This window comes from Bombus pascuorum, chromosome 13 (assembly GCF_905332965.1).
Source record: "Bombus pascuorum chromosome 13, iyBomPasc1.1, whole genome shotgun sequence".
Classification (NCBI taxonomy): domain Eukaryota; kingdom Metazoa; phylum Arthropoda; class Insecta; order Hymenoptera; family Apidae; genus Bombus; species Bombus pascuorum.
Genome location: NC_083500.1, coordinates 10,290,856 through 10,316,122, shown reverse-complemented (window position 1 = coordinate 10,316,122; position 25,267 = coordinate 10,290,856). Strand labels below are relative to the sequence as shown.

Here is a 25,267-nt window from a genome sequence, read left to right as displayed (position 1 = left end):
CATATCTAGAAGAAACATTTCGTGCTTATGTCTTATGTATAATAATAAAAATATAAAAATATATCGATTTATTTACAAAAATAGACACATCTTGAAATTTTTACGAGATTTTTCCATACAAACATTAATTTTTATTCTTCATCTAATTAATTAGCGATTGCATTCCTGTACTGAAAACGTTTCAATGTTTCCTATACCACACTTTTTCTCTAATTTAGGGACGATGTTAAATACAAAATATTAATTTTTTAAATAAAACAACTAATAATTTAATAAATAATTTCTTTCTATATTTTACAGATTATTCTTTGATGCTCATACGACTTATGCAGTTTGTATAGGATTTGCTAACTGTATTACAATTAATGTTATATTAATACAGTACTAAAATGCGTATTGTGTCAACATATTGCCACGTCGCTTACTCTTCATTAAGAACTGTTGAAAGCTTTGTCATTCTTTGGAATGTACAACGATTTAAAACTCTTGTTCAACAGTGTAAATGCCGCATTCTATCTTGCATTATTTACAAAATGTACAATATAACTCGAAGACCACGAGAGACAAACAGGATATATCTAAATCCATCTTTATCCATTTTCTTTATTTTTATTTCTCGGACTCTCGACTGTCTAAAGTAAAGACAAAGCGAACTTGCTAAACTCACAGGGATTATTGACGAAGAAGATGGAGAACCAAAAAGTTCTCTAGAAGGCGAAACCCATAATGCGCGATAAAACGTCGATCGATACCTAACTGACTTTTACTAATGCCCATGCAATCATCGTCCGTTAAAATATGCCGCCCACGCTTCGATGATAGTTCAACTGAGCGTGTTGGGAATAATCGTAGCCCTGGTCGTACCACTCCGCCGCCGATGCAGAATTCCCGGTACCAGAAGACGGTGTACCAGCATGACTCGCGTGCGAGGAATGTTGATGACTCGAATGACTCGACGTATATTCACCTTGGAAGTGATTGAACTGTCCCCAGCCGAGTTGCGCTCTGGACCAATCGGTGTTACCTGAAATTGGGTCATCGTCGTTGCTCATTATCGTGTCTCAAGTATTAAAATTGCGAATACGAGTAGATTTAAGATTGTGCACGTTAGTTTATAAATTATAACTTTTGTTAAACGTATTGCACTTTTTCCAAGAAGGTGGTTCAATTCGAGGAACATGTTATGGCTATGAGAAAATTTTCAGAGATACTCTTCAACCAATAAAAAATGCGCGGAGAAAGATGATAATAAAAATTGGAAGTTTTCACAAAAAATTGTATCTAATTCATAGTGATTTTAATTTTCGCACCACGTATTACGCACTATGTACTATCCGCAATAGATTTTTTGAATCCATCACAACCCCAAGCCAATCAAACCTATTGCGATTCGAGTATCGGGTAGCCGAAATTGTCGAGTTCCCGCACGGGTCCTCGCACTCTATTAATCATGTACCTGGCTATTATGGATAATGTGAAATTGGTAACATTATAAAAAGTAGAATTGATCAATTTGTCTTTGGAGGGGCTGGGTAAATAAAAATAGTAAATAAAAATAATATTGCCAAGAGAAGAACGAAATTTCAATATTTCCATAATGTAACACAACTCACCAGGATTATGAGAGAGGGTCGTAGGTGCCCCGTGAGCCACAGGAGGCTGAATCGTCGGTACTTGTCCAAGTTGCATCGCGTGTCCCTGTAAAGAACTTAAATGTCCCGAAATCGACACCGCGTGTCCTTGAAGGGCACTGCCGATCGTGGAAGGTACTTGGGCCACGGAAGTGGTGCTTGACATTTGTGCATTGGTTCCTGGAACCTGATGAACAGCAGTGCTTGCTTGTTGCAACGTCGTTGGACTATGGTGCAACGTGGTTGGAACTTGCGTTATTCCAGGTGGTATTTGAGGGACCTGTGGTATTTGCGCAAGCTCGTGGCTCGCATATTGACAGGGAGTCAATGGCAAGTTTGCTACCGAGTGAACTATGCTTCCTGCATGCTTTCGTAGTCGCGCTCTGCGATTGCTGAACCACACCTGGAATTAGAGGTGTGTAAAGTTTGATTCAAATATCGAGTATAGAACTTTTTCGATATGGATTAATTTTTTATGCAACATACAATGGTTACGAGAAGTATTGGTACATACCCCTACTCTTTCAATAAAGTGTCTTTTAATCAGATTCTACATTTGATTTTCATAGTCAAATATTTATAGTCATATGAAAAATTAAATTATACGAAAAATACAATGGTGTGCCAATAAATCTTGTAGCCATTGTATAAATATTGACGTGGTGTTTAAAGTAGTAAAGTATTCTTTCTAATTAACAAATGAAAAATCTAATTAAGAGTTGTCCCAGGAAAATTTAATAATTGTAATACTTTCTAATAAGTAAAAAGAAAAAAAGAAAAAAAAAAGAAAAATTTTAAATTGTACGATGAATATAATAATATCTTCATGTGCTTCTTTAAAAAATGCGAATAAACTCGTTGCTCGACCTAATATAGTTGAATAAACATCCTTCTATTCATTCCTAAAATTGAAATATTTCCATTCAGTACATAATTTAAGATTTTCGTTCAGCTATTGTATAACTCACCCTGTAACAAGGAACTAGCTTTCCATTTGAATCTCTTTCAAAGTGTACTATTTATTTTAACCATACGAGGCATTCTGTGAATATACATGTATATCTTGAATACCTCAGTAATTTTCACGTTCCTCGCACGACTAAACGCAAAAAGGGTAAATTGTCAGGATACTCGACAAAAGGCATGAGACTCACTTGAATTCTTGCTTCCGTGAGACCAGTCCTCTGAGCCAATTCTTCCCTAGCATAAACGTCCGGATACTGAGCACGCTGGAACGCTGTCTCCAGTTGTTCTAGTTGTTCCCCAGTGAATGTCGTCCTGCTTCTCCGTTGCTTTCGCTTTAGAGGAATTCCAGGTTCGCTTTCCGTATCGGATTCATCACCACAACGACCTGTGGATCGTTGAATCATGCTATCATCTTATTTATTCTGCGTTATACGGATTAATTTCGAATCGATGCAGCTTTATGATTAATTAATCACGTTCAAGGATACGCAATTTACATGGTAAACGATATACCTACTTATTATTAGCTTTTTAAATATAATATATATTAGAATATAATGCTTTTACGAATTTTGAAATTAATTAATTAAGTAATTAATTGCGCGAGAATCAATTGATCGATTATCGATCGGATCATTAATACATAGGTAAAAGTTACGTACACGTAAAATTTTTGAAGCGCGAGATTCAAACACAAGATTTTCATATCGCGTTATCAAGGTAAGAAATACAATAGTTCCTAGTATCTACAGTAGTACCTAGAACTGTAAATACTTAATTATTTAATACTTAAATAAATGTAATTATTTAAGAAGAATATTAAAGAAAATATACTTGGATATTAACTAGGAAAACGCATAACCTTCCAAGATCGAAAGAAGAAATTCTCGAACTCGTAGGTTTCTCGAAATCGAATCGAACGATTTTTCCGCGTTCCCTGAAACAGTCTGCAGCTTTCACGCCATTTAATTCCGCTTCACGAAGCAAATCCACAGGTAGGTAAACATCAGGAGAAGTAATCCTCATCAAAGGTACGTAAACAGTTTCCTGTCATAACAGACTTCTCTCCTTATTCTTGCATTCATTCTACCAGTTAAAAGAGCACGCGAAATGCGTCAGCGATTGAAAATGAAATCGACCGTGCCAGAGCTCCGATTTCGTTTTACCCAAACGATTCGTTGGACACGTCCGATGGAAGCGAAGAACAGTATTTCAATAACCTCAATGACCAGGAATCGATCCTCGATCCAACAATGGGCCTCGTTTCTGGACGCTCGATTGAACGATAATAGCGGACAATCGATGATACAATAGAGAGTCGACTTAGGAGCAAACTGTGCTTCGATTGATCGCAATGGTCATCTTTATTGGCTTATTTCGTGATCCGTATATTGTTGTATATTCTTGTGCTTTTTACTGCCATTGAGAGAAATAGACGCACGAGCTGTTTGCGTTCTTATATTTGGCCGAATAAATACGAAGGAAGTGTTTAAAGAATACGAAGAGAACATTTAGTTTACAAATCATGAATACAATGAGTAAGAGGATATGAAAATTGGCATTACTGGTTCGAGTATCGAATTGAGAAAGAGAAGACATCTTGAATGTTCTTCCGAGTGTTGTTTGCGTGGATAAAAGAAGGTTTCTGAAGGAAGGAATTTTGCGTGACGCACTTTGATCTCCCAGTGTGATTCCTGGAAGAAATTTGGGTAAGGTGAGTTATAGAAATGCAGTTCGATTTATTTGTTTCTAACGTATTGGAATTATTAATCATACGCATGGGCTGCTTGGCTCTTATTATTTGTTTTATTTTATTACTTATATTATTACATTTTCTATTATTACAACCACAGTTTAAAAATCAAACAACGATACAACGAGCAAGAGGCATTTAACAATCGGCATACCGGTTCGAGCATCAAATCGAGGAAGGAAAGACAATTTGGATGTTTCTGGTTCTGAGCGAGTGCTGAATGCTGCGATCAGACGAGTGCTGCCACCTACTCTTACACCTGCCAAGTTCATGCTGCCTCTTCATTCGACAGATGACAGTACCTGGTTAATCACAGGTAAGAAACGCAACAATGTACGACAAGAACAAATATTATTAAACTTCGTATCGAGATGAATATTTTTCATCAAAACGGAAAGAATCAGGGAAGAGTCAGAATCAGGAGAGAACGGACGGAAAATAGTTTCATTTTTTCATAACCGTCTATCAGAACCTACTTGTAAATAATGTTTCTACATGCGCAAATTGATCAAGTTTTCACTTGGAAAAATCCCATTCAGTGGATTACTTTGTCAACTTTTGCTATTGCATCTTCCCAGCTAGAATCGTAATTTTCTTCTTTGTATCGTTCGAATTTCGAAATACGTCTGTAATGGCGTAAATGTTTACGCATATGTAGGCATTGACTATATCGGTTGAGTCATTTTTTGGAATAACATTTAATTACTCGATAACTAGACTCGAAATTCGAATGAAAATTGCACGCGAACATACTTAAAGCTACAAACAACAATTTCCACGGACAATTTCGAGGATGAATTTCTATTTAATCGATCGGTTATTAACGATTATCACGCGCGCCGCTATTAAACGCGAACTATACGATGAACTCGCGCGCAATTTGCATTATGTACTTAATTATAGATTTTTTTAAAAGCAACGTAAAATTTCCAGTTTATAGAAATGCCTATAATTACGTGGAATTAATTTAATTCCGCAAAAGTCGAGTGTTAATAAAAAACCATACAAGTATTTCGTATTATATGTATATATGGAGTAAACTTATTCATTTGGGTAATATTAAATAACGAATTAAGTACAAAGACAGCGTATTGAAATTGTATTGAAATAATTAAATATGAAATAAATATTCGCTATATGTTTTTCCTTATGAAAAGTTTCAAGGCGAAGCAATTTTTAAAGAATACGATATGGAAGACAGTATTCTATAAATCTCCATTGAGAATTCTAAAAAATTCTATTAAAATTCCAAAGAAGAATGTTAGAAGCAGAGATTTTTTTCCTGTAGAAAAAGATAGTAATATTTCGCAAAGAAGAGGGATCAAAATTTGACAAATGTGACGCGGCCTCCAGAAAGTGGAGCCACTTCAAAAGACCGCCGCTGGGAATTCGACAGGCAAATTGCACACTTCTGTCGCAGGCTTGGCCGTTCCCCGGCACAAAGTGAAAACCACAGGAAAAGAGGGTATTGTTCATAGCATGGCAAACGATTCGAGACAGGTTCTACTGTCCAAAAGGCAAAACATGACTCGTCGCCGTTTCTCAAGCAAAAGGATTCCCTTTTTCTCGATGACACAATGTCGGTACCTTTGTGGTTTTCTACGTTTTGTTACCATTTCTAAAGATTTATTGAAATAAAATGAACGAATAGGATAATATATGTTTTGGAAAAGTATACGAGACGAGTTTCTAGATATTGGGAAAAACATCGTTTACGTATAAAAATGGCCGTATTCAAGAAATACATTTAGAAATAATTGTTCTTAATTTTCTATCAGGAATAATAACATGTAAAAATTAGGTAGGATATTTTAGTAACTATAATTACGTATAATTGTGACTATATGTAGATATAAAAAAAAATTCAGAAACGCACCCAGTAACATGGTAAAATAAGAAGCTAAAAAAAGTAGGAAAAATCTAAACAATCTCCGATCCTCGAGTTTGACAATTTCGTTTCGCCTCGGATTATTATAAAAATTTCAGGATCGTCCTTATAAAGCGATCCTAGTCGTCGTTAAATATCCAATGAGTGTATGAAACGTACGCGTCTCGATGATCATGGTAGGTTTAATGTGCCGTCGTGGTGAAATATCGAAGAACATTTTTTGGTCTGTCCGAGTTGGTCCGCGGTGTCCCACCACGAGGTGACAGGAATTTAAACCGGGTGTCCGTCGGCTTTATTGTAAATGCAACTTGTCTCCGAAGCATTCTTCCATTCTTCCGTTTGTCATAGAAGAAATGCGTACGGGACCGGCAAAGGTGCCGCCAAAGGGATCACCGAGTCTTCTCTGTCGTTCGTGTCCAACGCGGGAAATTTTACTCTTGCGACCGGTAGCCTTCGGATCGAATGGAGAAACGCAACTTTCCAAGCTTCTTCTTCTCGCGTTGTTAGTTAAAAGCGGACCTTGGAACTCGCTACGTTCTTTTATACTACGTGGCGGTGATTCCATTTAAATTAATTTCATTTCGAGCAACGCCACTTTCGCAGCTTCCTCCTTTTTGCTTTGTTAAACAAAAGCGGAGCTTTGAATTTTTAAGAAGCTTCTTTAATTTAATTTAAATTAATATTACAATTACAATTAAATTTAAGCTTAATTTAATTTAATTTAATTTAATTTCGAGAATCATTATACGCGTAGCTGGTTAAAAACGGAGATTGGAATTCCAATAATAATAAAAATTAATTTAACTGTATTTTCCAAGCTTCCTCTTGCTTAGTTAGTTGAAACTACGTGGAAAGAGATCCTGGAATTTAGGAGACTCCCTCGTACGCTGTTCATGTAGTTTAATTTAATTCAGTTTCATTTTATATTCATCATGTTATACGTATGGTTAATCGAACCAGGAGATTGGGACGTGCCAAGCTGCCGTGCTATGTTCGTATAATTCAACCTGATTCAATTTCGTATAATTGAATTTTGAGGAACATCACTTCCTGAGATTCTTCTTTATATTATGTATAATTAATCGAAAGCAGAGATCGGAATTTATCAAGTTTCCTCCATAGAGGATCCGCACTTTTCATTGAATTCCATTTCCGTTTGTACTTTTCATGGCATTTAATTCGTTGCATGGCTGATGACGAGTCAGTTTCGAAGCTTGTTCAGTTGGATAATTGGCAAGAAGCGAGGATTGGAATTTATGAAGATAATTACAGCGAGTTTATTAACAACGTTCGCGTATGAGGGCAACGTGGAGTCAAATCCTATACAAAGTATACGCGTATCGCGTTACTTTCATTCTATTTAACACTTTGACTGCCACGCCAAAATCACATGTTTCGCTGAGGACTCCACGGGAGTATTTTTATTATTCAAAGCATACAACGGCAAAATAATAATAAATTGACGATGTAAGACGACATTCTTCCCCGATCGACCGTTTGTCTTATTGGTGGTCACGGGTGACCACCGTGGCGCCTTGATAACAGTCGATAGCGACGTATTATAACGAGGCTTCGTTTATTTCAACAAACCATTCGCATTCGTTATTTCGTCGTAGGCAAAACGTGCAGAATATATCGTTGAAACGTGTAGAAGATACTAGTAAACGGTATTTGCTCATTGTATATATAATAGTAAGGCATGTGCACGCTTCTAACTTCAATTATACGATTATAAGGCAGCATTTACGATTATTTTCTAAGCTGTGTTTATAATAATATTCGTAGATTACCTCAAAGATATGGATGCAAACACAGTGCACCGTTAGATGCAAGATTCGTTCTCATTTCTTTTTATTGATGTTCGAATAAAAATTTAATCGTTCAATGGGGCACTTTTTATTTCAAAGTATCTTCTACTTATCGGTTATATTCAAAATACCTTGACTGTCAATTTTCATACAATTTTTACAATTGTAAGAAGTTCGAGCTCTCCGGTCACCGATGACCACCGTGGAGAAACCGTGGCGGGTCATATATGACCAACGTGGCAGTCAAAGTGTTTTGTGAAAAATCAATAGAACTCACGCAGAAGATTGAACAGGAACGTCAAAGTGCGAACGATTTTACTTTACACCGAAGACATAGAGAAGAAGCTTACGTAGGTGACGAGTTATCTAGCCATTTACAACTGTTGTAAGCGGTCGCGCACAGATATCGATGTTCGTTGTACGGCGCAACAGTCTCTCGTTCATATGTAAACGTACAGGACTTTGCTCAGCAGGGATGCTGACCAGCACATTTCAGGATGACGTTGCTTCGAAAGAGATATTTGCTCTCGACTTCGCGGCCCTCTCTAATTGATTACACGCATCTTTTCACGCGTTCTATTCAGCCAATCGCCTCTCTTTTCATCTCGGTTGAGGGCCGATATTGATTGTGCCTATCAACGAGTAAACCCGACCGACAGCCGGAGATCGTCCCGTGTGAAGCGAGTAATTCACTGGTCAGGCATTTGTCGTGCGTCAACCAACGTCGTATATCAGCTTCTGATCATGTGCCGTGGATATCGATGAACGTCGTGTCTGTGTATTCACGTCGCCAGAACAAGCTCGAATAGAACGATCGAAGAATCGCTGATTTTAAGCGAAATTTCTCTTAGCAGCTTTGAAGGAAAAACAATATCAACAATAAGAATCCTTAGCGGAAATTTTGCAAGGGGTAAATTTTATGGTAGTTTTTCGTCCGCCCAAAACCACCTTCTTCAAAACCGCTCACGAGCAGAGACCTTAAAGTTTGTCGAATTTTTGTATTAATTCGTTAGAAGACTATTTTGTATTAATTCAATGGAACGGTAATCCTTCCTGATCCTCGCGATTCGATCGCTGCTTGCAATTTTTCGAAACTTACGAGTGGTCGTTTGGAGCTTCTCAGGCAGCTTGTACAAGTTCGTACAACGAACGGATTGGTAATTGAAAATGATGGAAAATCACGGTGGAGGATAAAATTTTGCTGCTCGAAAGGACGACGGAGGCGTCGAATCTGCCCCCTCCCGTAGTAAAAACGAGGCAAAGCTATCGCGTCGTAAGCAAACAACGTTGGTTCCTGTTCTGCATCCGTTGTGTCGTAGGGAGAATCGCCGCTTTCCTGCGCCTCCCTTTTGCTTTCCGCGTGTCGAATCGCGGCCTGAATGGTGGAAAAGGTGCCGCACCTTCGTAGGTTATAAATCTAGTCGGGCCCTCCCTGTCCCACCTTTCTCTCTCACAGCGGTCCTAGGGGGTCTTAGAGCGTGTGTGAGGTCCCCTAAATGGTAACAAATGTCTACAAAATGCCAACAATGAGCCGCGAAGCGGTTGACATCCGAGAGCGCATTTTATTTTCCTGTCAACGCTCCCTCGTGGTGAGACGAGCAAGAAACCATGTGCTTGTCATGGCAAACTGGTATATGCGTCGTTGTTTAAAATATCGCACGCGAACTCGTTGTCTGATTATTCGAAACAGTTGAATAAATTTCATCTACAGCTACGTTCCGTTAGAATCGATCGTATTTGCAATTCTGTTAGCATCGTTGCCAGTCTCAATCTTTTTGGTCGACGTACCTTTCGTAGTTTTTCTAATTTTAATAGTCCCACTATCTTTCACATCAATTTTACGTCTACTTGCGTTTCATTCGAATTGCGAGAGTTTCACAACTGAATGTATTCTACTCTTCAATTTTCCATTTCCCATTTATATCTCGTTACTTTTCACGTAACGAAATTTCTTTTCCAGAAAACCTATCGCACCTATGAAAAATAGGGAAATTCTTCGAGTTGGTTGATTCTCAATTTCGCTTTTCCTCGCATCGTAGAATATATAGCGACGATGAAGTAGCTGTTACGTAAAGGGAAATCAAATTTTGTGGATGTAAAGTGAACCAGACCGAGCCGAAACCGCGTCGAAACCATAAAATGGCGTAGAAAGAGCGAACCGCGTAGATGACTATAATTTATCTTGTTGTCAGCGTTGGTCGCAAGGGAAGAAAGAGGAGGTCGATGGGACAAGACTGTCAACACGAAGGACTATTCTTTCCCCGTGTATCGACCTGACCGAACCACTATAGCGCAGTTCTTCAAGTACAAATCAGGGCACGTAGGTACTCTTGGGAATTGTAAAGAAGTCACCGCCCAAGGATCATTAACCGCGAGCATGGTGGTCTCTGTCCATGGTGGAAATCGCACGGTAGAATTTTAAGCTCGGATCTTAAGGCCCGTTTCCGTCTTTTGCCTGGCAAAAAAGGAATTCACAGCGAACGTTGACTCGAAACGGTTTCATCTTCCAACGTTTCCCAAGCAGATAGAATTATAACATCGATCATGGTTCTGGATAGCAGATTGATCTTTCCGAAGAATTTGCAAGCGACGAAATGCGCATTTAAAATTTCTATTTTAATTTTCAACCCGTGCTTCGAGCTTATACTTTGCTTCTATAGAGTTGATCGTGCGAGTTTGTGCATTTTATTTCAAGTAACTTATATTTAAGCGATTATAATTTGAATTACTAACATATTTATTGGAAAATTCCGGAAATATTCGTCGTGGGTGAAAATGTTTTCGTACCAACTTTACGTTCAATTATCTTACATTTACTTTTATTCGTAGAACGATACGTTTGTTCTCTGAGAAGCTCGGTTGATTATTCTTCGATTCGATCGAGCATTTTGCGCTTGGTAAACGTTATTCTGCAGCTGCATTTATAAATCTCGCAAATTGCCGATTCCTAGAAAGCACCTATGTCTCTTAATCGAAGGCAGCGGCTCGCATGGTTTATGTACCGCAATGATTTATCGCTATCATTTCGCCTGGTGGTGTTGCAATGCTCGAGCAACGTATATTGTGAAATTTTTACGATTTCATCGAATCCACGATTCTTCGAGTGTCACACTTCCCAATTCGACGTAATCTCAAACTACTTTTCATCCGACCGCCTCAATCTCGCCCGGTTGCATTAATGTTTTTACCAGGTACCGTTTCACAGATTACAATCAAACGTGAACCATTACATGGATCGGTCGGTGTATTCTCGATCTGAAAAGGATTATATGCTCGCGTGACAAGGACCGCAACAGCTTGCAGCGTAACATATTAGATACACGGCTTGATATCACGCCGGACAGGCTGCTCCTTTTCTTTGACATTGCTCCTTTTTCCATTCTGACACACTCGCCCCTCGCCTCCTTTTCATTTGCTCCCATTCTTTTTTAACGTTGATGCTTCATTGCATCGAAACGCAACTGTCTCTCGCCTGTCTTTTTTTCCCTCGATCGTTTTGATAAGGTTCGCTGGGATCAACATGGAGCGAACCATTGACATTTATTTCATACTTTTAGCGATAATATCGTGTCTCTTATAGGTTTATCGAGCGTTGTTTCCGGACAACACCGTAGCCCGCGTTAAGGAGGCGGTTCAACTCGTTGTTTTATATTATTTCTATCAAATTATGTATTCAGGTATGATTAAAATATGAACTGAAGGTTTACGAGCGGTTTGACACGATGTCAAACACCAGTGCCAACACACGCGGATATTCTGTAAGAAGTGATAAAACGAGCAACAGAATACCTTCCGCTAGTAAGATAATACGCTATGAAATTATGGTAATTACAGGTGGGAATATTAATATTTATCGAACAAATTTACTTCTAACGAGTAGAGATTCTACCCTCGTAAAAATTCTACCCTCCTAGAAAATTATGGTCGTCGATGTACTCGTAAATAAGTGTTTACACAGCGCTAATAACGAGTTAAATAGTCTGTCTTCGAACGTGGGATTCGACGAATTGCAAGGCGAACTCGCTCGTTGCTAGCTCGATCTCAAGTGTCTTTGCAACTTAAATATCCTCCTTCGCCTCGTAGCTCGTCACGTTCCGTGGATCCTCAGCCTTGCGTCTTTTTTACGACGACTAAATGCGTAAATAGATCGATTAAAATAACCCTATGCTACCTTACAATGCGTTAAATTTGCCCGATTTTCAACACCTGTAGCACAGCCTAATGACACGTTCTATCTCTTCTCGCGTGTCAGTGTACTTAGGTGGATCGGTTAAATCAATGTCTCGAATTCTCAGCGGCGCGTCGATCGTCGATACAATCAATAAACCTGATTGTGAATCACTTAGCGGCGTTGCTCATCGGGTCGGTTGGTTCTGATTACGTAGGAGGTCGGAGGTGGTGTAAAGTGTAAAGCATCGGAATGGATATACATATAACACACGTGGAAAGGAATAAGAGAGAGAGAAAGAGAGAAGAGCGAGAGAAGGAGAGGGTGGGCAGGACCCATTAGGCTAATCCCTCGTCGGCGGCCTCGGCCAAAGGAACGGAATAAGAAGGAATGAGAAAGCCACAGGCTACGTGTCATTCCTGCTCGCCTGCCGACACCTATACTCGACCGACACCTTCGTGGCCGAGCTGTACGAGTATATCCGTTCAGAGGTGCTCCCTATCACGACCGCTCTCTCGTATTCCTTCGCCATCCGCGATGGAATTCGTCCATTGTCCTTTCTCTCCGTGGCGCGAATCCGCGTACACCCCTGTTCTCCAACGTTAAAACGCTTACCATGCATAAAAATCGGACGATTCGGATTATCAGTGAGACGAGGTATTCCTACGGAATTAGGATAGAAAATTGCCAGAAAAATCGATCGCGACTGTATCACCGGTTAGACATTTGAAATCGTCTCTTTTAGTTTTCCAATTTTATCTACGTTTGCTATCTGTATTTGTTGGGAATTCTATCAACGATTTGAAACTGATACTGCAAGTATTACGTAGCAGTAATTTTCTTCGCGTGGATATCTAGGACTTGGATGAAAGCGTTTTCGAAGGTAGCAAAGACGCGAGTTATTTGTATTATATTTTTTTAAATTCGAAGGATCTGTGCGCGTGGTGAGTCTGAACTTACAGTGCAGCGAGTAAGATGTTACATGGGATAGTGATTCTTGGATCGTAATGGTTATGCAATGGGGTGTACATATTTGCACTGTGTGAAGGTATTGGAAGCTAGCACGCGATCTATACAATTCGCCGCATCCAGGAAGGAAAATGGTACAGCTGACAGAATCACTAGCCCTATCTATCTGTGATCTTCAAATTTGTACGCTGCAATTCCAGTCTTATTTCAACGCTATTAATGTTTTAGCCGTTGGATTTCCATAGGCACCACCCACGGGTGTGGCAGCTATAATACAAGCAAATTGATAGTTTATGGGTTCTAGTGCCTTCCACTGGCTAGTTTAGTGTCTATTTCGATATGCTAATTCAAAACATCGCATGATCGTTGCTTTCGTTTAAGAAACGTTAAAAGTTGCGAATGTAATATCTCTCGATAGTAAAGTATAGCAGTTGTACCACTATATCAGATAATCATTTATTCCTTTGCTAAACAAATTACTCCTTTCCATAAATTTCTCTTAATTCACCGACATTACTGTTTCGAATTAAATCAGAAAACGACGCGGACAGAATCGAAGAATTCCTACGCAACATTCGACTGACGAAAGAAGACTGAGCTACCGGAACGAACGTTTGTCACACCTTGCGTTAAAAATTTTGCAAATTGACGGACGCTAATTTTTGAATTCTAAAATGCCCGTTTAGGCGATTTAATTTGGGTTTAACGATCGCTCAACCCCAGCGACGATTAAACGTGATAATTACAAGCGTTCTCGCGAGATCGCGGTGCACGAGAAAGAAGTTTGATGGATTAACTTTTAATTAAAAGGTATTAAACATTAACGACGGTCATTTGCAGGGACGATGAATGCTCGAGCACGGTCTATGCCGATGGATATCTGTAATTGAGGGGTTCAGTTTTAAAGCGGTCCGTAACACTTCGTTCACGAAACGCTTCAACAACAGCCCTCGATGGCTTTACACCTGTTCCGCCTCGCATTTTATTAATATTCATTTACCCCTATCTCCACGTTGCATCTGATTAACATACTTTAACGTTAATCGTAACAGCTTTATTAATATTCGTGTCGTTTAGGTACTTGCGGATCAGTTAGCAGTTAAACGTCGGATTATATTTCAATATTTCTTTGCGTTGAGCTGTAGCTTTCATTCGAGTAATTATTCTTTCAGGACTACATCGAACACCATATCCAATGTGAAATTCGTAAGTAGCTTATTCGTTCTTAGATTATTTAGATTTTTCATTATCTGTTAGATGACTGTTTCTAATTATATAAATTAAACTTGATGTATTTTCATTGAATACCCATTATTATATTTACAATTACGCCGTTATCAATCATTTCACGTCTAACTCGTCGTTACATCGCCTGGATCAGATCTATTTTCAATGGAGTAGGCAATTAATGCTCTAATCGATCTTCGTCCACGAAGTTTCTTCGACGCTCAATATATTAACGGTACTGCTTCTACAACATTAGCAGCGATTCACGTAATTTCATTAGTTTCTTTCCATTTACTGCTACGGCAAGCGTTGAATCGCGAAGAAGACGTAGCAACCTTTGTTCCTTCTTTCCAAATAAATTATTATCCGATGCTCGGTTCAAAGAAGGTTCTAAAGTGTCGTGTATCTTGAAAATTATGCAGATCTATTTACGTTCATATTCTATGTAGTCCTTGCGACGAATATTCTAATTAACGTTATTATCAGAAAGAAGACATTACCCGATACAGTTCTCATCTGATATTTTACGATAATCGTCGAAGAAAAATAATTGGCATTTCTTCGCAAAAATATCCAACCGATTAAAAATAATCATCGTTTTCGTCATTTTCAAAAGGTCTTGCTCACAGCTACACGGCATCGACAACGAAAAAATTCCATTGTCTTTTCATTTCCAGCCCCTTTTCTTCGTAACCGTCGAAAGCCAACACGTCGAAAGACTCGCATGAAACTTATTCATCAATAGGCTGCATTGCAAGGTGTCACGGTGCTTACGGGGGTCCGTAAATGAGCACCACTGCCGACGTGTGGCAGGCGGCCCGTTTGATCTCCGCGGGACCCTCGCAGGGCCCTACAGTCCCTTTGCCTCTCGCCTCTTTCCTCGCATTCTCCAAGATCCACGATCGAAGGATCTAGCCGTTCTTCTCCCACCTTCTTCTCCTGGGCCCGTTTCCCTCTCGTTTTCTCTCTAAAAATAAACGCACGTATACGCGCGTCTCTTCCTCCACCGTGTCTTCCCTCTTCGTCTCTTTCCTTGTCCGTTGCTTCTTCTTCGTCTCTCGTTCTCTTTCCGTTTCCTCCCTCGCTCGCGCAGACTATTTTTATTTATGAGAAGCCGTCTCTCTCCACGTTCGATCGTCTCTCTTTCTGCCTCCCTTCTTGACCGCGGCAACGCGCCTGACGGTCCCGACTTTTAAGACTTCGGAACACCTGTACCGCTAATTCCTCCTTGTCTACCTGTATCACTCACGAAAACAAATTCCCGCCTCGTGTCAACGGGCAGTGACTCGATGTCGCCTAAAATCGTGTCTGAGTGCTTGATACTCGTGCAGGAATTTTGTTGCAGCTGATTGGTGGGGAACATTGGCTTTGTAGTATTTTTCACGCTGGATGTTAATCGACGAGGATATACCTTGTTTCTATGCTACGTACGAACGGAACGTTTTTGTACTTGACTTTTTTTTCCTGGCTATTTGATCGATCAGATGGCAAGACGAAATTGACTTGTAAGTAGGATCAGTTTCTTGCATCACTCACGTACAATTTCTGATTTCTTCATTTGGACATCTTTTATCCTTTCACGCGTCGTTTCATTTATCTTAAGAATAACTTGATTTGTAGCTATTTTTTCATTAACCGTAAATATTCTCGATTAAATAATTTCTTCGATCTTGCATATTTTTGCAACTTCAAATAAATTTCGTTTATAGAAAATTTTATTGGGGTAACTTATCGAATATTCTCTACATTTTCGCACTTAAGAATTTTCTATAAAATACATTATTTACAATAATTTGCTCCATTTTATATGGTATACGCCTAAGAGAAAGAATAAAAAGAAACAAGCGATCTGTCGCGTGATCTGTACATTTTTAAATATCCGCGATGGACCATCGACACGTTCATCGCGTGTATCTGTAATTTGCTCCATTTTCTGATACATATCCGCGAAAAAGAATAAGAGGGAAGACGAGCAAAATAATCCTTCAGAACTTGAAGAAGGAAGTCTCGAAAAGGGGAGTGCACGGATCGCGAATGAAATGAGAAAAACGACGAGAAAGACTAAGAAAGGAGAAGAACAAGACGAAGACGAAGAAGACGAAGAAGAAGAAGAAGAAGAGGGATAATGCGTGCCCCGTAAGATATTGACACTCCTGTAATCCGTTTGTCGGACGTGTGGGCAACCTGGCTAATCCTGCTCACGCCCACCGAAGATTAAATCCTGAAGGCTTCCCGGCTCATTCGGACTAACTTGGCCTAACCGACGACGTAGGACCGGACTTAAAGTCCTGTACACACGCTCGCGTACGTCAAACTTCGTTCGTAGATACAGCAGAGGTTAAAAGCTCTTGATGCCCTCCGACGATGGATCGGCGGCCGTGTTTTTCTTCTTTCTTTTCGTCTTTCGTCTCGCGATATCGTCTCGCATCGCTACCACGTCCTCTCTTTTTTACGTTTTATCACTCGTCATCATTCTCTGTGTCTAAGTTTCTATCCACGGGTTTTTCCTTCCTCCGGTCAACGAATAATTAACACCCCGATGACGCGCGCCACGTCGTACAACGTATCTTTCTGTATCTTGTGGAATCGCGACCTTTGCGTTTTAATTATGCGATCGAATCTTGAGGCGATTGTTCTGTAGCGAGGTTCGAGTTTGGGGCTGAGATTGTCGTAGAGATTATCTTCGATAGCCTAATTACTTTGGCGAAGTAGATCGAGGAACATTGCACGGATGATGTGACGAGGATTTTTGTTGCCAAGAGAATCTTTACTCTCATGGAAAGAAGACCAAAAAGGAAACACCCCACTGACCTTACTAAAGAAATAAAATAGCCAAACTCGAAGATGGTACCCCGTTGAGGATAGCCATCCACATGTTGCTTGGCAATTAAGTTAGAAAAATTTACCGTATGTCCGGCTGGACAAATTGTAAAGTACAAATTAAATAATAATAATAATAAAAAGAGAATCTTTAGTTATCTCAATGAAATGAAAATGCAAGGGGAAGTATAGTAAACGTAGTTAGCTCTAGTGATAATTATTAGAAATTGTTGGTAGTTTGATATTTCTAGTTGTCGTTTGTGACACGCACATGACGAAGAAAATGAGTTTAAAGCGATCGTTCAAATGTCTCTGTTTAATGCAAAGAATTACACTAAATTTGAAATAAATTTTATATACTAAATTCTAATCGTGTACTCACCACCGCCTAGTATACCATCGATGGTGTAGTCCTTCTTCCCATCATCACCGGGTCGTCCACCGCGAAGTAACCTGCTGATGGAGCTGACACTTGGAGGGTCTGAGAAACCTTCCTGCTTGAACGAAATTTGGTCAACGATTAGCAACAGAATAAATATCCTGAAAACAAAATACAAAATAAATGTTCCATTCTTAATCGATGTGGCGATAATCGAGAGTCTACTCCTGGTAATATTATTTCAACCGAAATCCATTAATATCTTGTCGAAAATCTGCTTTGTCATTACCTAACCCGATCTTAGCTATATATCCTAAATTTAATGTCTCCTTTTCGTTTTATTTTCATTACTAATTCGCGAGAACAATGCAAGCTCGCTGCCGGCGCGCCGTGGGTTGCACTTTGCCTGGCATTTGCGATTTGCAAATGCAGCCTACTGCACTACAATTTCGCGCGATCATTTTCAAAGCAAAATATACATTTTGCGCCGCTGAGATTCAGCGTTATTACACATCGCGTTGTGCACCGTTATGCGCAAGTATTTACTACGCTTGAATTCTTCGATGGTACGGTTGGATAGATCGTGAAATCTTTTTTTACGTACGAGACACTGAGAAGGTTTGCTCGAAAAAGCTGGCAGAATGAACGTTTTAGAGATTGTACGCGCCTTCCGCGTTACGAAATTCTAAGCAGATTTACAAATGAGTAAATTCTCTTTTGCTAGCGTTCTCCGGTTACTCTTACATACGATTATTTTGGTCGAAAGACTTGAGAAACTCGGAGACTTAAGAAATTGCTGCGTTTTTTAACGCAGGCAAACAGCGTGGCTTCGTTTGTTATATTTTATTCTATAAAAATTCTAAATTGTAAATTATCAAACGTGAAATTTTGTGATATTTTTGAACGATCTTCGTGGGATTAGACGATATAGTAGAAGGCATGTGGAAATTTTTTCCAGCAAGCTATTCGGATATCTGTACTTGGAGGAAATTTAATATTCTCTTTTCTGGAAGCGATACCATAATTATATTATTCTAAGAATTAGTAATTATCGCATAAATCATTCTGCTGAAGAGCAAGCTTCGACAAATTGGAAATTTGATATATTTATTTTATCGATATATTTTATATGATGTGATATATTTTATATTTATTGATGATATGATATATTAATGATTATATATTATGATTAATGATATATTTCATATTTATTTATTTATTGATATATATATTATTTGATATATTTATTTTGATATATATATTTTAATAATACTTTAAACAAGTAGATATAATTACTTGAATGTTGGTCTCATTATATATGATAAATACGTTTCATTATCGCATTGAACAAATTTCCTATACGTTTTATTTTACACCACAACTATTTGAAACGCATAAAGTTATCGATCGTCGTAACATTCGACCAACTTTTTAACGTAGAATTAGCTGATTAAAATTTTACGACTAATCCATCAATTACGTATTTCAACTGTATATTTTGCAACGGTGGCATGTAACTAATTATCCGATATAAAGCTATGATATCGCAATCGAATATTTACCAGAAGTTAATCATACTGAAACGGCCTTTTTACGAGCCTCGTGAATATAGTCACAAAATCTGTATTTAATTTTGAGACAGATCAATATACCAATAGCGTCGCGTCTACAGGCTGCGGACATATTTTATAGACTATAAACGTCGATAAACGTTTTCCTGGAGCAGAGGCGTGAATCGAGCGAGGCGCAAATTACAGAGCCTTCGATTATAATAGCAACAGTAGTTGGGTATGGCCATAAAAGTGTTCAAGTTTTTAATTCGCAGAACAGATTTTTCATTTGCAAAACAAATTGAGTTATTAAAATTGTATTAAATACCTTCATCGTCGATATAAAGCAAGAAATGCCTAATCGACACTCCATTTGTTCAAACACTTCGATACGTATTATGAAAAATGACGATGATTTCGCGTAGGAACGATAACGAAGATCTTTGATATTCATAGTGAAACGACAGGATACTATGGTATAATACGCTATAGGTATATATTCTAATAGCTATAATATTCTAAATATTTGATTACAAAATGTCATAGTTCTCGATATTATACAAAATCATCCGTCTTCGATCGACGCGTCCTACGATTGCTAACCCTAAACAGCGTCTGATCTTTAATCTCTCGATGCCTCTATCGCTTCACGAAGCGTAGATTCCGACCTACTACCACGCGCAACCTCCGCAACGAAACGCCGATACTCATATACATATTACCTCGCATACCCGGCGGCATCTTGAAAATCTGTGAAAATCTGCAAGCTATATCGCCGCTTATCGATCTTCCTTATCTCATCGACGAAGCCTGAGAGATAATCCGAGATCTTACACGGTTAAAGGGGAGCGCGAGGAAAACCGAGAAATCGATAGTGGCAGAACAAAATAAATGGAGGAAATAAGAAGGAAGATTTCTGAGGAATATATCGAAATAAAAAAGAGATCAAATGAAACAGAAGAATAGAAAACAGAAAGTAGAAGAAGCTAGAGTGTCCTAGGTCTGAGGTGAAGGAACCGTATCCCTATAGATACAGTCGGAGCAAAGATAAGTGGAACAAGGGTAGTGGAACAAGGTATCGATGAATTTTAAACGTACTACTACTTAGTGTTATGTATTCGAGTTTCGTTTGCTATGTATCTCGCAAGTGCATCGATTATTTAGTAAACAATTGAAATTGACGTTCAGCGTGAAGGAACCGTATTTAACGAAACTTCGTTAATACCTATTGCCGCTACCTGTCAGCTTATTTTTGCCCTCGACTGTATATTCGACGAAGATGAAGAGAAAGGTGGAGGCCTGACGAGAAGAGTAAAAGAGCCGGGTCGGAGTAAAAAGGGATGGAAGGTGAAAAAAGCGAAAAAGAGGGTCGCCGGTGTCGATGGCTATCTTTCGGATCGGCGATCTCAGAAACAATAACGATCCTTGTGCCCGTTGGTGGCGGTCGAGGCTTTAGGTCCGGGGCGATGACAGCGCGAGAGAGACGAACCTCTCTGTCGAAGAACGAGCAGAGAAACGTTGCGAGAAGGTGGATGAAGAAGGATGGATGCCGCCCCAGGTCTTCGGCACCAGGAACGCCTCCTTCCAACATTAAATGCCGTATTAATGCCGGCCACGACCGCCCGCTTCCACGACTCTGCAACGGCGTACGCGTTCACGAAACCGTTTTTCCTCTTTCGGCCTCGTCCTCCGCCTCTCAGCTTTGCCTCCACGCGTAGCCCGTCTCTCCTGCCCTTCTCTGCCTCTCTTTGTCTCGGTCGATCCTGTGCAGCATGCGTATACCAAGCTACAACCTTCTCCTCTTCCAACATCCAAGGATTTATCTCTCTATCGACGATCGCCCTGGGTTGTACCACGTGGTTCCGCGATGGATCGGTTCTATTGGTTTCGTTGGTTTTGACGAAACGGAATGGAGGGATGGAATTTTTTCCTGGGCATCTCGTGGATTGAGAACCGTATAGCGATCTTTATCTTCGTCGCGGCAGAGATATGCGGGGTTGGTTCTGCCTTTTTTGTTCATGTTACCAGGCGAGTGCTACCGCTACCCGAATATCTCGATCAGTGGTTTCAGCGGTCGGGTCCGGTCCCGTTTCGGCCACCTTTGAATTCTGGGTGTTCGCGAACTGCGACTATGGTTTTCGGGAAACGCAACATGCCGTGCATTCGTTGTATCTTAGAAGCTTAAGGGATGTTCTTAGAGCGTTGGTCGAGCTTCTGCTAATCGAATTTCTGTTGCGATAATTTAGATAGAAATCGATTGCTAGGGGATACTGATCAGGTAGAAATGTCTCGAACTATTTGTGGAGATAGCCTGTAGCGGTGACCAAACGCTAGATCGAGCCAGGCGGCACGTTATTCCGTTACATTCTCGGAATTTTTGGTATATTTTCGAGCGAATTTGCAACAAATTCGTTTGACGTTTTAGATCCTCCTGTTTCGAAGGCCAAGTTTTTATTCGTGTCGATGATAGATGACGGGAAATTCTATTAAACCAACGATGGTAGTTTTCACTCTGCGGGATAATTTTTGGCAAGGCCTGAACTACGAACACGGAGTTTTGCGCTTGGATTAAAATACAGGGACGTGTGACAGGTATAACGCAACAGCTGGTCGCACGATTGCTCGAAGATCACACAACACGAGTATAACTATGAAAATATACATATAATATTCGAAGCGTTGCAAGATTAATATCAATCTTACATCCCTACGAATACGAACGATTGGAAGTCTATACGCCCCGGACACGATTCACGCCCTCGTATAATCGCATTACACGTTCTTTTCTTTTTTTCTTTTTAACTGTCCTCTCTATCGAACATCCAGCGAGGAAATTATTATCTTCCGCGGAGTTCCAGCCGGAACATGGCTGTTCGCATGGTGATGCTTACGATTTCTCAAGGTGTCGAGATAAAACGCCGCACACGGAAGAGGCTATTCTTGGAAAAGTCGTTTTGCATACTCGAAAATCGCGGCACGAACGAGGGAGCGTTACGCCAATGAGGTGTGGGTGTAGGCGGCGGGCAGTAACGTATTAAAGGACACGCGAGTCGCCTCGGGGCGCTCACGTACACCCCTGCCCACCTCGTGCACGCCTCGTGCACAAGATTAAAAAGCCCCACTCACTCGCGATCTTTCGAGAGATAGAGGGACCCTGCGGAAACGTCCACCCCCCGATCTAGAGGTCGGACGACGACGCCTTTCAACGTTTTCCACCGTGGAAAACTGGATCCGCGAAATTGCTACTTCGGTACAGAGACGGCACGGCTAGCTGTTACGCGTTCTAGAGCTCTTTCTATCGTCAGACGCAAGCATTTGCATCTTTCGTGGACATATTTGTCCATTGGTTTATCGTCGATTTAAACTGTTATATACTGACACGTTCACTTCTGTATATATAAGTGTAAATCGTGTATGGCAGTGAATGCGTCGAGGATTCATATGTTAACACTTTGACTGCCACGCAAAAATCACATGTTGCGCTGAGGATGCCACGGGAGTATTTTTATTATTCAAAGCATACAATGGCAAAGTAATAATAAATTGACGATGTAAGGCAACATTCTTCCCCGATCGACCGTTTGTCTTATTGGTGGTCACGGGTGACCATCGTGGCGTCTTGATAACAGTCGATAGCGACGTATTATAACGAGGCTTCGTTTATTTCAACAAACCATTCGCATTCGTTATTTCGTCGTAGGCAAAACGTGCAGAATATATCGTTGGAACGTGTAGAAGATACTAGTAAACGGTATTTGCTCATTGTATATATAATAGTAAGGTATGTGCACGCTTCTAACTTCAATTATACGATTATAAAGCAGCATTTACGATTATTTTCTAAGCTGTGTTTATAATAATATTCGTAGATTACCTCAAAGATATGGATGCAAACACAGTGCACCGTTAGATGCAAGATTCGTTCTCATTTCTTTTTATCGATGTTCTAATAAAAATTTAATCGTTCAATGGGGCACTTTTTATTTCAAAGTATCTTCTACTTATCGGTTATATTCAAAATGCCCTGACTGTCAATTTTCATACAGTTTTACAATTGTAAAAAGTTCAAGCTCTCCGGTCATCGATGACCACCGTGGCAGTCAAAAGTTAAGTGACATATCTAAAGAACTATCTAAGTGTAGAGGATGGTTGGTCGTGTGGTTTAAATGACGAGATTACTCGATATCGAAACCGTAAATATATTTAAAAATAATTAATAAATACAGAGAAAGTTCACTAAGACGTACTAACTGATTCGCTAGAGACTGTGTATTGATCGCTATTAAAATCGCTCGAGACTGAGACTTAAAAACTGGTCACCTTAGGATCGCGTTCGTTTATTTACACTGGTCGGGGAAGTACCGGAAAGTTTCCATTCGTTTTTGTTTGATGATTACACATAGCGACATTGTTTTGCCCGGAGTAGGTTTGTTATTACATTATATATATCTTAACACTGTTGATACTCCGAGGCAAAACAGCAACGTAGCTCGAAGTGTTCTCTAGCTCGTGTGCCGTTACTTAAAAAAGACAATTTTGAAATTATCTTTTAGAACGAGCGTTTCGTTGTTCTACCCGATACGATTGAAGGCACGAGATGAGGAAAGCAGTCGTTACGCTTTTGGGTATCGATCGCTAACGATGATCAAAGTTAGAATTTAGTGAGTATTACATTAAATACTAAGCTTTGTGCCCTCTGCGGGATGAAGCAGGTTTCTATAAAAGAAGGTAAAGCATTGCCAAAGTATCTTCTAAGAGTGTTTAGTGGGATGCAAACCTAATTATAAAAAGCTTAATGTATTATATTATAAATAGCTACAGGTAACATATTGGATTTATCAGCGGTAATGATACTGATTAATATATCTTCTAGAGTTCTATTTATGACGATATTTATTACCTATTTTAAACCTGTGTTATCTTAAATCGTATATCCAATTAGCAATTTAACGTGTATTAAGTTGCAGTTTAAGTACCTACATATAATGAAATATATAACTAGTTGGAATTTCGTACAATTGTGAAATTCAAGTACAACCACCTAATACCTGTAATTTAATTATCTATTTAATTATTTCATTATTTAATATCTATTAATTTAACGTAATTTTAAACGTTCTATTCGATCGAAACAAGATAATACATTACGAATGATTATCGTATTACACGTAAGAGGTAGAAGTAACTTTTCAAGTAGATCCAATAAAACGAATGCAAAACCGTTTGTTTCTTACCTTCACCAATTTTTCTCTGATCTCCCACGAGAAGATCGCCGGATTGTCCCTTTTCATTTCTTCTATCCTCGCCTCGATTTCAGGGGTGGCTACCCTCGGCTTGCTACCGCCGATGACTCCCGGCCTAATGGAGCCAGTTTCCTGGTAGCGATTCAAAATTTTCGAAACGCAGCCGTGAGAGACACGAAGTTGTCGCGATATCACGCAAGGGCGGACTCCAGCCGCTGCCATTTCGACAATTTTCAGGCGAATGTGATTCGGGAGAGGTCGACCGTTGATGAAGACGCCTCCCAATTGATTCATGCGTCCCTGTCCTGTCGGAAACATTCCATCAGTCTTCGTGTATTCGATTCAACGTGCACGAATGTCTCAATCGGAGATTGAATACAGACAATCGCCAGTTTGCTGCGCAACATCGTATTCTTCGTCGTATTTCTGATTTACTTTCGTAGCATATGTTTATGGAAAATTGATAGAATTTATGGGAAATTTAAAATTGCAAAGGCACGTGTAGTGCATCAGAAATACGTCAAATATTCAGAGCGTAGCAAATCGTTGCAAAATTTAAATAGAACGAGTCTCTGCGCAGGATTTATTTCTTTAATCGAACGAAAACAGTTTGTACATTTAGTATTTTTTTAAGAAAAGACAGTTTGTTACAGTGTTCCATAAAATTGAACGCAATTGTTGTGTCTAACGTTATATTGTCTTGTGAAGAAATATCTGCAAGCAGATAACTAAACCATACTTTACGAATAATTCAACTTTAATTCATAAAATGTGCTACAGATCCTCGTTCGAAGTTTCCACTGGATTTACATAAAACATCTCAAGTAGTGTAATAATTAATCGTATCTATGATGAATTGACAAGT

At 39.5% G+C, this 25,267-nt stretch overlaps 1 protein-coding gene across 2 annotated transcripts; it reads right to left on the bottom strand.

The window, feature by feature from the left end:
• Positions 1 to 58: 58 nt before the first annotated feature.
• On the bottom strand, positions 59 to 24,875 carry LOC132913116 (protein gooseberry-neuro-like). Of its 2 annotated transcripts, none has more exons than XM_060971093.1 (5): positions 24,394 to 24,875; positions 17,613 to 17,727; positions 2,786 to 2,982; positions 1,614 to 2,034; positions 59 to 1,024 (listed from the first exon to the last, which is right to left on the bottom strand). In XM_060971093.1, the coding sequence occupies exons 1-5, from the start codon at positions 24,718 to 24,720 to the stop codon at positions 792 to 794; spliced, it is 1,293 nt and encodes a 430-aa protein (XP_060827076.1). In that variant the 5' UTR covers positions 24,721 to 24,875; the 3' UTR covers positions 59 to 791. The 2 variants fall into 2 exon arrangements, with proteins under 2 accessions (XP_060827076.1, XP_060827077.1); XM_060971094.1 differs by having other exon boundaries at positions 60 to 1,024; positions 17,613 to 17,724; positions 24,394 to 24,872.
• Between the last annotated feature and the right edge of the window lie 392 nt (positions 24,876 to 25,267).